We start from the raw sequence: 14,384 nt of genomic DNA on the forward strand, positions 1-14,384 counted from the left end.
AACAGGAAGTAGAAATGTAATATACAGGTCGTGAGAGCAGGCCCCTCATTTCAAAACTCCCTGTAAGCTTGTCTATGCAACCAGTCCTGATGTTGGATTATAGAGATAATTTCGCCGCGTCTGTATTCCTAATTTTCCATCCTGAGTATACGATTTTCTTTTATCACCCACGTGACCAGGTAAACATGTAAAGGACTAACAGCATTGGTGGCAGGGCTTTTCAGGAAATAAAACAGAAACATGCCCAAGGTTTTATTTAAAAAAAAAAACACAACAGTTTTGCACACTAACGGTCTCATTTTATTGCTAAACTGGGTTATTCTGGCCAGGAACACGCCTGGTGTGGGTAAAGCCTCTCCGTGCCCCAGAACCGAGTCGCACCGCCGTGCGCCACCTACTGGGACGATAGGAAACTACAGGCATCTAGTGGCCGCAGAAAAGGATGGTGCCCGGCGGTCCAGCCAGGTTTCCTGCTTCTATCGAGCACTTCCCGAAACGACACGCGTGGAAACGATCACGTGGAGGCGGTGGCCGCAGCTAAATGATGCCCGGCCACGCGTACATGGGCAGGTGGTAATGATTGTAGTGCAGGTAGTCAAGGATGCTCTTCTCCACCAGAGGCCTGTAGATGGTTTCCTGGAAAACTCTTTTGAGGTAATTCCTGGGCTTCTCTGGCAGGTTGATTTCCTCATCTTCGATCTGACGGGCTAACTCTTCCATAGAAGGAAGGTTTTCATCCTGGAAAATAGAGTGAGATGGCAGATACTGATATTACTTGGGCTGAGTGCCACAATATTGTTTTTTTTCCCCCTAGGTTAAAAAAAAAATAAACTGTGGCAACACACACATAGCATAAAATTTACCACTTTATTTTTAAGTGTCCGACTTAAAGGTAAAAAGGACCTTCATGTCATGCAGCCATCAGCACCGTCCATCTCTGCGTGGTATGTGCGTGTGAAGTGGCTTCAGTCGTGTCCGACTCTGTGTGACCCCATGGACTGAAGCCCTCCAGGCTCCTCTGTCCATGGGATTCTCCAGGCAAGAATACTGGTGGGTTGCCATGCCCTCCTCCAGGGGATATTCCCCAGCTAGGGACTGAACCCGCATCTCCTATAGCTCCTGCATTGGCAGGCAGGTTTTTTTTGGTTTTGTTTTTGTTTCTACCACTAGCGCCACCTGGGAAGCCCTAGAATAATCAAGTTAGCTCTAGTTTACCAGAGTGGGTAGCCATTCCCTTCTCATTCTCCCAAGTTGTCACTACTAACCATTTACTGCCCATCCCAGGGGCTTTTGTTGAGGCATGCAAACTCTTAGCTGCGGCATGTGGGATCTAGATCCCTGACCAGGGATCAAACCCAGGCCCCCTATATTGTGAACACGGAGTCTTAGCCACTGGACCACCAAGGAAGTCTCCACCCTTCTGCTTTCTCTATGATTTGACTTTAGACATTTCATGTAAATGGAATCAAACACTAGTTCTCTTTTTGTGACTGGCTTAGTTCACATACCATAATGTCTTAGAGTTCAGCAAGCATAGTAATTTTAAGCTCTTAATTTCCAGATAAAAATAATCTGTAGATCAGGCTTGTTTTAAAAATAAGAAAGGTGGTGATTAAACATTTTTAGTTGAAAACTCCTAGATGGTTTACTTTACAGCCCCCAAGCAATGGGATTTTTAAAACCTATACTAAATTCTTAGTAAAGGCAAATTTCATTGCTATCTTTAAAGGTGTGGGGCTCAGAGTGAATAAAGTTATTTGCACTTGAGAATCACACACTGTGCACATTTATAACATAGTAGAGATTTCCCCAACATTTTATTATAAAAGGATTCAGACATAGAGGCAAGTTGACAGAGTGATGAACTTGGCACTCGGATACACACTATCTGGTTTCTATGGTTACCTTACTTGCTTCATCACCTATCTGCCTATCTATTGTTGAATAAAGCACTTCATTCATAAAATAAAAATAACTTTAAAAGGGACTTCTCTGGCAATTCAGTGGTTAAGACTCAGGGCTTCCAATGCAGGGGGCATGGGTTCGATCCCTGGTGGGGGACTAAGATCCCACATACTGTGTGGGCAGTAAAGCCAAAATAAAAAGCACTTCACTGAGATTTGAGCTGTGTGCTTTCTGAACACTCCAGTATTTGAAAATTACCCTTAAAGAAGATGGACTTTGATGATGTGTTTATTTGACCTTCCAATAATTCTTTTTTATTTTTAACAGCAAAAAAAAAAGTGGATAACTTGCAAAGTTCTATTGGATCATTAATTTATCAATAGTAAGAACTTGTAGGTAGAAAAATAGATTCAAACTATATGGAGAAATACAGTAATTATCACTTAGTTATATAAGTGAGACACTGCCAGGTGTGGGGATTATACATATATCACTTGAAAGAACCATCTGTGGGAGGCCAGGACCCCAAATCAGATCAACAAAGATGGGAGAGAGAAAGAATGGCAAGTGATGCCCAGAAGTAAATATTAGAGGCACTGAGACATTTGAGTGCCCAAGCATGTAGAGCTGAGGTTGGCTCTTTTTCCTTAATTTTCCAGATAGATTGTATCAAATATAACGAATATATAAAAATTAGAGGAGACTTGGGGCTCATGCTGTAGGATGCTGTTCTAACTTTGGGGTGAAAAAGTGAAGTCAAGTGAAAGTTGCTCAGTCGTGTCCGACTCTTTGCGACCCCATGGACTATAAAGTCCATGGAATTCTCCAGGCCAGAATACTGGAGTGGGTAGCCTTTCCCTTCTCCAGGGCATCTTCCCAACCCAGGAATTGAACAAGGGTCTCCTGAATTGCAGGTGGATTCTTTACCAACTGAGCTACCAGGGAAGCCCAACATTGGGGTAATGGTGTAAAGTCACAAAATAGAACTCTGAAATTTATGGAGGACAAATACCGCTCTAGATTGTAAACTAATTTTTTGTGCATTTGCCTCTCCTGTGTGCCCTTTCTCAGGGTGGCTATCTACCCCCCACAACAGGTTCCTCTGTGAGCAGCTCACCTCACAGTGGCCCCCAGACAACACATGATCTCCCGTGTCTGGCTCCTTTCAGTTAACTCCATGTTTTGAGGTTTATCCACTTGTTAGAATGCATCAGCACTTCATTTCTTTTATGGCAGAGTACGTTCCCTGGTACAGTGAGACCACGTTTGTTTATCCACAGGTCCCGTGGTGGACATCTGGGTTCTTTCTTCCATCTTGTAATTCTGAATAGTGATGCCATGAACATTCATATATAAGTATTCGTTTGAATAGTGATTTTCAGTTCTTTGGGGGTATATACCTAGGCGTGCAATGGCTAGGTCATATAGTAATTCTGTTTATAAGTTTTTAGGAGCCATCAAACCATTTTTTTCATAGCAATTGCATAATATTTTTACATTCCCACCAGCAATGTGTGAGAGTTTCAATTTTCCCACATCCTTGCCAACACTCATTATTCCTCTTTTTTTTTTTTAAGTGTAGCCATCCTAGTAGATGTGAAGTGATCTCACTGTGACCCTGGTTTTTGTATTTCCCTAATGATTAACAATGTTAACATCTTTTCATGTAAATGGGTTTACTTTGGCTCTTAATTTTACTCCGTTGATCTCTATGTCTATTCTTATATAAGTACCATACTGTCTTGGTTACCACTGATTTGTATTAAGTTTTGAAATTGCAAAGTGTGTGTCCATCAACTTTTTAAAAGTTTCTCAAATTTAATTTGGAGTCTTTTGCATTTCCATATGAATTTTAGGATTGGCCTTTCCATTTCTAAAAAAAGAAATGGGGATTTTTATAGGCTTGTACACAATCTGTAGGTCGCTTTGCATAGTAGTCCTATCTTAACAATCTTTTTAAACTTTTAAACTTGGCACTTTGGTGTTTAAAATTTTTACTTTATATTGGAGTGTAGTTGATTTACAATGCTGTGTTAGTTTCAGGTGTACAGCAAAGGGAATCAGTTTGAGATATATATATATATATATATATTCTTTTTCAGATTCTTTTCTCATTTTGGTTTTTGTTGTTTAGTCGCTAAGTCATGTCTGACTCTTTTGCGACCCCATGGGCTGTAGCCTGCCAGGCTCCTCTGTCCATGGGATTTTCCAGGCAAGAATACTGGAGTGGGTTGCCATTTCCTTCTCCAGGGAGTCTTCCTGACCCAGGGACAGAACTACCGTCTCCTGCGCTGGCAGCCTACACCCTGGGGACCCACGAGGAGCTGACACAGAGACACAGGACCTGCTCATTTAGGCAGTCAGACCACTCAGCCAAGCCCCAGCCCTTGTCTGAGGAAACCAACGAAGCATCTAGAATGGATACTTGACCGAACACGTAAATTCCCCACAACTCTGGTAAGGACTACAGGTGTTGAAAAAAAATAAAGTTTCATAAATATTTTACTATTTACATGGCAGAGTCAGATTTCTTGCCAAGTACAGAGTCTGTGCGGTGTGCAGCCTCACCTGCAGTTAATTGTGAATTGCTTGGAGAAAGAAGTTTCAGTTTTAAAAGGAGAGTGTTTAGGGACTTCCCTGACTCTCTTCTTCTGCTGCTGCTGCTGCTAAGTCGCTTCAGTCGTGTCCGACTCTGTGCGACCCCATGGACTGCAGCCCACCAGGCTTCTCCGTCCCTGGGATTCTCCAGGCAAGAACACTGGAGTGGGTTGCCATTTCCTTCTCCAATGCATGAAAGTGGAAAGTGGTTAAGATTCTCTGCTTCCACTGCAGAGCACATGGGTTTGATCCCTGGTCGGGGAACTAAGATCCCATATGCCACACAACACGGCCAAAGTGAATTTTAAAAAAAGACACCAACATTTGCAAAAAACTAAGTAAGTAAATAAAAAATAAGAGGAGTGCATCTGGACACCCGTTGACTTCCCTTGACACCTTCAGAACACATGTGCACACAAATAGTTAACAGTCAGCTGGCAGATGTGGACAGAAACCATAGGAGCGTAGACTTCATGCTCGGGGACCAGGAGGCACAGCCCACTACCTGCTTTCAGCCCTCACTGTCAGCTGATAATGAAAGTACAGGTACTTGTAAAAGAGGAAAAGAAATCTGCCTCGTATCAGAGATTTGAATAACCCACTTGCCCTGAAATATCACCATCTATGTTTACGGACTCCATAGTTTAAGTGAAGGACAGTTGGTTTTCAAAGTGAAACCATAAAGTGAGAATGTAGGGAAAAGTCTAAATGATCAACAGCTTGTAACTCCTAATTTGCAAGGAATAACTCACATATCCGTTAATCACGCTTACCTCCTTGGAGGATAAGATTTGGTGTAACGCTTTCCGGAGATCAATAAAACGATCGTGAAAGAGGGCCATGCACCACGGCTCCGTGAAGTAGCTGGCGAGGGAAGAAAAAGGTTCAGTTAGTTGGAAACCCTCTCATTACCACTAATAAAGTATTTACCTGCTTTTTTTTTTGCCTTTATAAATTACAGTTCTGGCTCTTTTGTAATCGTTTGCTCACGAAATGCCTCGCGGAACAGCATGGCCAATCAATTTTGTAAATGGATGTCCCTGATGTAAGGCCGGCTTCCATAATTACATTTAAAGTGGTTTAGTTCAGAGCTGGGGCAAGACCCAGTGAAGAATCCTGATTTTATCAGAATTTAAAAGCCTGAAGACTTGTAAAGAACGGTGTCTCCATTATCTGCCCCCGTTTGAGAAAAACAGATTGCAGGATTAACTGAACTGCTGCATAAACAAATTAAATTTGGGGAGACAATAACACAAATGTTGTTCATCATTAAGGTTTCTGGATTAATAATGACCAGAAAAACAGGCCACCTCGGTGTTGCGACACGGCCTTCGTGCAACTGCACAGATGCCTAATTGAATCTTTCTTCTGAGAGTGGTTCCGCTGGCGGCCCTCTTTGCTAACTCGGCCCTGAAAAACTATCTGGACAAATGCTTTCTTGCATGGGGGACAGCATGGCCATCCTTTATTCACAGGGGATTGTCGCAGGTATGCTGCATTCTTTGGAAGAACCAAGAACCTCTACTGGTATTTGAACTCTTACTTCCTCTTCACTCTCAGTGTCTCGGAATAGGAAACGTCTTCAGGGTCAGGCAGGCCCTCTGGGGTGACCTGGGCTCCCCTGGCATTCCTGGAACAGTTAGTGGACATCAGGTGTGTGCCCAGGGGAAGAGAAATTGGTGCCCACATGCAGATGAGCACGTTCTGTTTTTTTTTGATATTTTAAAAAAATATTTATTTGGCTGCATCGGGACTTGGCTGCTGCATGGGAGAGCTGCATTGCAACACTCGAGAGCTGCGTTGCATCATGTGGGATCTTTTGTTGCAGCGCATGAACTCTCACTCTCTCGTTGAGTCTGCCCCACAGCATGTGGGATCTTAGTTCCCCAACCATGGATCGCACCAGCACCCCCTACATTGCAAGGCGGATTTTAAACCACGGAACCATCAGGGTAGTCCCTGTTATCTGCAACTTGACAATAATTCTTGGGAAGGACATAATGAGCCCAGGGACACCACGGCACTAAAGGACCAGGGCAGTGTCAAGCCCGTGTAGGACCAGCCTGGCTCTCAGCTACACTGCTTGGCACCTATCACCTGTTAGCTTGTCCAGAATATGACCTAATTTCATGCTAACCCACCTACTTTGTGGTTCAGGTCATATATTCATCCCACTATGAATTCCACTAATATTGACTCCATGCCCATTCTGTGCCCAGCACTGTTCTGGGTACTCGGGAAACAGCAGGGACCAACACAAACATCCCTGCCATTGAGGAGCTTATATCCAACCGATAAGTAGGTCCATGTTCAACATGTCAGGGAGAACGGCTTAGGAGGAAACATAAATCAAGTGAGGATGGGAGAAGTCAGAGCAAGGCTCGCTCCTAAGACAGTGACTGAGCCAGCAAAGTCTGAGGGATGGGGAGTGAGCCACCTGGGACTCAGGGGAAAGAACCTTCCAGGACCAGCAGGCGCAAAGGCCAGGAGGCAGGTAGGTGTGTGCCCAGCCCTCAAGGAGGTGGGTGGAGATAAGCAGAGTGGGAGGGGGGCAGGAGCTGAGCTTAGGAAGGTGATGGGCAGGAAGGATGCTCCTGGAGGCAGGGGTCCACTCAGCTGTGCTATGTAATTGATCCACGGCCATCTAGCTCAGTACCTGTGTGCAACAGGCGTCTCACAGATGTTCAAGGAACAAAGGAAGGAACAATGAATGCAGCCCTAGTGGTTAAGAACCCACCTGCCAATGCAGGTTAGACGTAAGAGACGCAGGTTTGATCCCTGAGTCAGGAAGATCACCTGGAGGACAGCACAGCAACCCACTGCAGTACTCTTGCCGAGAGAATCCCACGGACAGAAGAGCCTGGCAAGCTGGTGGCACAGAGTCCGACATGACTGAAGCGACTTGGCACGCAAGTGCAAATTGCACACAGCATGGTATACACTCCACACTGCCTGGCCCTGATGGCTCTTTCATTAATATAAAGTTCTACTCAATAAGTAGGTGGCAAAACTCTGCAAAGTGTTCCAAGATGGGCAGTCGTGCAAAGGAGGGAGCCTCACAGGGACAGGGGGAGAGCTGTGGGTGAGCCCAGGCTCAAAGGGCGGTCAGCCTGAGCCCAGGTGTGCAGAGGGAGGGCCGGGGGTTCCAGAGGGCACTCGTACAAACCTGTCAGTGCTGTGACTGACTCAAGACTGCTGAATCCTGAATGAATGGAGTCGATGGAGGTTCTGCCTGGAGCTCTGGACCCCCACAAACTCAGGCCGACATCCAACACCCGTCTGATTCCTGGAGCAAAGGCACTGATGTGGAGCCGGCCACCGGGCAGTTATCAGCTCAACCGGGTGATGCTTTGACACATCTTGGACGGTTGCTTCATGGGCCAAAGCATCAGTGACACCCAAGTGCGTACACTCAAGCACAGCTTTGCCAGGATGGTCCCTCCCTCTTAGGTCTCATCAGATTCTAGAAAAGCTTCAGGGGATCGTAAACTTGCAAATCTTAAAACTACTATGCATGCGTGCTAAGTCATTTCAGTTGTGTCTGACTCTGTGACCCCCATGGACTGTAACCCACCAGGCTCCTCTGTCCATGGGGTTCTCCAGGCAAGAATACTGGAGTGGGTCGCCATGCTCACCTCCAGGGGATCTTCCTGACCCAGGGATTGAACCCAAGTCTCTTATGTCTCCTGCATTGGCAGGTGGCTTCTTGACCACTTGAGCCATCAGGGAAGCCCCTAAAATGCCTGGGTTAGAATTGAATGGGTGCTTTTAAGTTTGTTGCCACCTTTCCCGCATAGCTGAGATGCCACCTCCTCGCCCCGTATGCGTTTCCATGGCAGCATCAGAGTTCCTACCCACTTGGTTTCGGGGTTTGCAGCCACAGCCTTCTGCTGCACAGAGGAAGCTACCTTCCTGGTGTCAGCACAGCTCTATTCCAACTGCCCAGGTGCCGCTCAGGTGCATCCCCATTCAGCACCCTCACCGCCCCAGCCTCTGTGTTACCTCTTGGACTCTTTGTCATTTGCTTCCAAGAGTGGACTCTGGGGAAACCCACTTCTCTTAGAATGAATGCAGCCTTCCACCCAACCCGGGGGCCCTTCATCTAACACCCAGGTCTCCATCACTTCCATCCATGAGGCTGAGCACAGAGGCCTGGGGAGCCTTAACCCTCTGAAAGGGATCAAGCTGGTCTGCATGGAGACTTGCGGGTGGAAGAGGAAGCTGAGGTTCCTGTAGGTTTCCTGCTGCTGCTTTGGAGCTCACGGCCCCTCCAATGGCCTCCAGCAGCAGTAGCACCTGGCAATTCAATGACCGCTATGCTCCTGACAGCCCGGCCAGTGGTTTGCAGACTCAGGAGACCGGACGTTGCTGTCCTTTCAGTCTCATACCACTGCCTCCTGGGGTCAAGCACTTGAGGATCTTATCCAGAAGGTGATAATCTCTGCAACCAGCTGTTGGCCGCCTGTGTTCCCAGGGTTCGTCTAGTTTAAAACTAAACCAACCAGCTGTCATCGACAGCTCCTTCTCAGTTTGACTGCAGCTTCAGTGGTGCCACTTACAAGGAGATGACAGAGTGCTAGCGCCCACACTGGGGAGCCGGGCCTCACCACGGAGCGTGTGGGCATGTTGTCTTAACCGTCGTGGCAGGCGGCACCCATCACAGTCACAGGGGAACTAGAGTTCTGGAAAAGCCGCAGCCCACTGCCTTTCCCAACCAACTGTGGGCTGTGGGGCTCCCAGGCATCCTCCCTTCACCCGGGGTGGGGGCTGCAGCTGTGGGCTGGGGGGTGCTGACCGGAGGTGGCAGAGTCAGGGCACCTCCTGGGGGGCCGCATCCAGTTCAGCCTTCTCCCAGCTTCAAAGCTGCGCTCACACTGCCCACTGCTCCATCTGCTGTCTTCTCCCTGCGGGGAGGGTCTCAGGCTCCCTCAAGACACTTCCCACCCCCGCCCTCATGCCTGTGGGCAGCCCCAAGGACCCATATCCACGTCTTCACCTCCTCTGGTGCTATCCACGCTCAAGTCCACACAGACCTCCTCTGTGGAGCTGACTCAGGGCTTGAGGTTTCCACCCACTTCAGTGCATGGAGCACTCCTGACGGTGCAGGAAAGTGCCCCAGGGTGTGTCTTGACCTCTAATGCAAGGTGGGCGGTGTGCCCCATGGTGTCCAGCACAGGCTGGCCCTCGGGGGCACTGAAGGAGCAGGTGAGGACACCTGGGACTGCTTCTCCCCTCACCCCCTCCGTGGAGCGCTTCTGCACTAGAGCAGTGACCCCGTTTAGGGTGGGTGAGAGCGGGGCTTTAGAGAGGCACAGACCCCTGTGGAGTCCTCAAACCAGCCTAGAAATATGGAAGCAGCCTTCGCTCTAAAAATCAGAAAAACTTTGAATTTAACCTCGAAGGATGAGGACATTGAGTCAAATGAAGATCATCTCCTTTTGATATCAGGATGTTAGAAAGAAGTTTTATTTTATGAACTTGTAAATCTAGTTTTCCTCCCCAACTGAATGACTTCTGTGCTTCAGTTTCTTTCCTTCTCTGTAGAAAGGAGAGGGGCTTCTGGAATCCTTGCCAAGGCTGGCTGGAGTCGGGGTACCGTCTGCATTAATGACCCCAAGAGCTATGGATGATTGGCATAATTCTAGGCTTTGGGGAAATGTATACTTCCATGAACAATGTGAATTAAAAAAAAATAGAGGGACTTCCCTGATGGTCCACTGGCTAAGACTCCAAGCTCCCAGTGCAGACGGCCCAGGTTTGATCGCTGGTCAGGGAACCAGATGCCACACGCCACAAGTTAATGATCTCACATGCCACAACTAAGACCCCATGCAGCCAAATAAAAGAAACAATTTTTAAAATTTAAAGAAATAAAATATAGCAACTTCTTTCCCAATTTACAATCAAAAAGGGAAGACTAACAGGACTACTGAGTCACCTTCATAGTTGGTGGCCTCAAAGTCTTCAGGAGACCCAGCTGGGTAAGAGCAGGGCTATACCACGGCTTCTAATTGGCTATGCAGATTGGGGTTCCCACATCACTAAATGCATTTTTAAACATCTGTGAAAAAAAGGTTACACAAATTCTCCAGGGCCCAAACAGAGGACATGACAGTCTCTGTTCATTTTGTAAATGGTTGTCCTGGTTTATTGGGGGGAGACTTAAATTCTCCATCACTTTTGCAAATGATCCACTTTTTCCCAGAAGGCCCAGGAAAGGTCAGCCCATGGAACTGAATTAACCATTCTGGTCGATGTGGTCCAATCATTAAGGAATTGATCAGACTTCTCCAGAGCTCAACCTCATCTGGTCATTCAACCTCATGGATCGACACGGTCACATCAATGGGGTGGGAACCTGGTAACCAGCCCCGCCACTGGCAAGGGGAAAAGACGGACTCAGCAGACTCAGCCCCAAGGCCGGGGCCCTTCACCAGCAGTAGGGAAGGAGAGCTGCAGAAGAACAAGGCCCACCCAGAAATGCCAAACTACATACCACTGCGAAAAGGGAGGGAGCGGGCAGAGAAGAAATACACCTCTCTCTCCAAGATCTACCCCCCTCCTTTTTTTTTTAATGAAAAGCATTCTAATTTTATCTTAGTGTGATAATAGTCAATTTTTGCTTTGGGACCTGATAAGAGGGTTCCCAGCTGCTACTCGCTCACATCCAGAAGTTTATTTGAGCCAGAAACTCGCTTAAGCATTGCCTTTTCTCCTGGGGGGTGGGGGCGCCCGCAGGCCTTCCCGGGAGTGTGATGTTCTCACGGAACATCGCCTGATGTTCTCTAAGGTGCTGTCCCTTTCCTGTGTGGGCGGCACCTTAGACTCAGGGTAGGGACAGATATTCTCCTTCTACAAGGAGGCTGGGGGGGCCCCTTGGCCCTCTCATGGACACTCCACACACAGAAGGAAGGAAGTGCAGACACCCTGGGGGCCAGGTGTGACCTGGAGAAGGGAAGCAGTGGTCCCTGGCCCCAAAGGGCACACACTGAGGTGGATGTGTGGGGGTGTGGGGGTGGGGGGCCGGGGTTGGGGCGGAGGGCCAAGTGAGTCTGCATCCTTCCCGTCACTGCATTTCCACGTCCCCTCCTCTTAGGCAAATGTTTGCCAAACTTCAGCCTCTAGGGAACCCATCAGTTTTCATATAGTCTGAATTATTCATTTTTTCAAAAATGACCCTTGGATTGATTTGCCTTTTTTTAAAACAGAAAGAATGTCCACTGTCTTGTTCTAAGCCATCATACCTGTGAAAGCGTGGGTCTGATATGAACCTTGCACTTCTTGTCTTACTCTTACTGAAGTGACACCATCTTTAGTCACGTGTGCCTCCTGCCTAAAGCACCTCGCCTGCTACCGGGGATGCTGTTGTTTTCTTACTCGATGGTGGAGGCACCTCATCTGGGGACACAACCTCACAGACACTGTGCTGAACAGTTCCTGTGCACTGTCCCATGTCATTGTGAATCCAGTCCTCTAAAGTGGGGCTTGCTGGCCCATTTTACAGGCGAGAAGATAGATTTGGAGAGATTAAGTGACCTAGTGTCACACAGCTAACAGGTGGCCAAACTGCATCTTAATCATTATTCTGCTTGATCTGACAGTTCCAGCTCTGAACAACTGCACAATCAAACGTCATTTCCTGAGTCTTTCTAGCAACTTTCTGAATCACCCCAGTTTCCCTAGTACCCCCTGCATTAGGCAGATTAAGTTTGTTTGCAGTTATAAAAATATTCAAATTAATCCTGGCTTTAAAAAGGCATAACTGTAATTTTCTCATATAAAGAAAGTCCAGGTGAGGTGTTAGGGGCTGACATGACGTTTCCTTAGAAATCAGATCACAGCAGAAACCATAGGGTCCTTGACCTCATAGAGCAAAATGGCTGCTGAGTTCCAGTCATCATAGACATGTTCTTGGATGGAAAAAAGGAAAACTGAGGGTCCTTTTTCTTTATTTTAGAAAGCATTCCTAGAAATCTCACATAATACTTCTATTTATATCTTACTGCCCAAAGCTTGGTCAAATGGCTTCCTTGGCTGCAGGAGAGCCTGGGAATCATTGTCATCTATTTTAGGTACAAAATAACACCCTATAAATCAGGATTCTGAAGAGCAAAGAGAGAAAGGATGTCATCTGCTATGATACCCAATAAACTCCACGGCATCTACTTAAAAACCTTGTCTTAACGTTAAATCTATGAAAATTGGGAAAGTGTGTTAAATTGAAGTTCCCAGAATGAGAACATGTCTTTCACTAGATTCAAATCTGTCCCCAAATTAACATTCTGGAAACACACACACACACACAAACACAATTTTCTGTATATGACAGTCACCTCCAAGCCCATGGGAGACCCTGGTGTCTTCCACATCCCCGTCTGGCCCAAGTTGGCTTAAATGCAGAGGAGAGAAGAGAACAATTTGTGTTCCCATTGTGAGGGTGCATTCTGGTCGTTTTTATTCTGCCCATAAAAGAAACTGGATTCGTTCATTTCAATACAATTTTCAAAAAAATAAGAATAGGAACAAATAAGCATTTCCAGTTAGCCGTAGGTTTGCTTGGAAATTAAATTACACTTTTCTGGGGCGGTGGATTTACTCAGGGATGCCATGTATTATAGGACCAGATGCAGCCCATGACACGCTGCGACTAAAAACCCCAAACATTGAAATGGAAGTTTGATGTGACTATTTCCTGTCCGACTTGAGTTTGCCAGAATCACTATCCATAGTTCATTTATTGCTTTGAGGCATATTTAGAAAGATAAGATGAAGGATTTTGAAAGCAAAATAAACTAGTTATTTAACGTGTTAGTTGCTCAGTTGTGTCCGACTCTTTGTGACCCTGTGGACTATAGCCCGCCAGGCTCCTCTGTCCATGGAATTCTCCCGGCATGAATACTGGAGTGGGTTGCCATTCCCTTCTCCAGGGGATCTTCCCAACCCAGGGATCAAACCCAGGTCTTCTGCATTGCAGGCAGATTCTTTACCGTCTGAGCCACCAGGGAAGCCCAGTTATTTGATAATCAGTTCTGTCAACCTGCCTAAGATCTGTATAACAGAAAACCAAGCCTCCCCTGAATATAGTTTGGTTATTGTCAAAATCTGGAACTGGCATCACCAGGTAATGGATGTTTACTCCTCTAAGGAAATATGCCTCTCAGTGCCCTGGCAGTAAAAGCAAAATTCTGTTCTTCTGAATAGCTGGTAAGCAACCTGTCGCTCCCTGCTGATTGGCTCGTGGCTCCACAAAGCGGGTGTTCATCTGGTCACGCAGGTATGCCAGGAACCGGAAGCTGACACTGCCTTTGCCGGACACCCCGAGAGCTGGGCACACCAGGCACACCTGGTGGCAGAGGCGCTGGGAGAGAGGCTGCTGTTTGCTGGAGGTGCCAGCACCTGTGTGATGTGTCTCCTGTGAATGGACACACGTTCGATCCTGAGCCGCGCTGCCAGGAGGCCGTGTTCTCTCTCTCAAGCATGAGTCCAAGAGAATGGAGCCCCAGACACACTGGTCCTGGGTCAGGATCAGTGCCTGGATGGTGCTGAGGATGGAGTGCCGCCTGCTTGCCCCTTCCCCCGATCCCCGCCCCACCACCGCACCGCCCCTGCCCCCGGCCCCGCCTCTGGAGTCTTGGTTTCCAGAAATACTATTCCTACTTGATTCTCTGAAAGACCTGTCTGCTGGCAGTTTGCTCTTTCTGAATCCTGGACACTTAGCCCAGGAAAAACGGCTTCATCTTAGAAAATGGAAAATGTTTCTCTTGGGCATCTTGGCCCTCTCACCACTGATAAACATTTCCCTTCTTGCTTTGTCCTGGAAGAAAGCCCAAGCCAAGTGTGCGCGTTCACTGCTGACACATCTGTGCTGTGGAGGGCGCCGT

The 14,384-nt window shown here is 47.2% G+C and overlaps 1 protein-coding gene across 2 annotated transcripts in view; it reads right to left on the reverse strand.

Annotated features, from left to right (window-relative positions):
• Positions 1-277: 277 nt before the first annotated feature.
• The window catches only part of CFAP61 (cilia and flagella associated protein 61), a 250,399-nt gene continuing 236,292 nt past the window's right edge, over positions 278-14,384 (reverse strand). For both annotated transcript variants that reach the window (XM_025264163.3, XM_044927988.2), the window contains 2 exons: positions 5,277-5,367; positions 278-738 (listed from right to left, as the gene is read on the reverse strand). In XM_025264163.3, the coding sequence (XP_025119948.2) occupies positions 538-738; positions 5,277-5,367 (292 nt within the window). In that variant the 3' untranslated portion in view covers positions 278-537. The remainder of the gene's footprint in view (positions 739-5,276; positions 5,368-14,384) is intronic.

The sequence above is a fragment of the Bubalus bubalis genome, chromosome 14 (genome assembly GCF_019923935.1).
Source record: "Bubalus bubalis isolate 160015118507 breed Murrah chromosome 14, NDDB_SH_1, whole genome shotgun sequence".
Classification (NCBI taxonomy): Eukaryota; Metazoa; Chordata; class Mammalia; order Artiodactyla; family Bovidae; genus Bubalus; species Bubalus bubalis.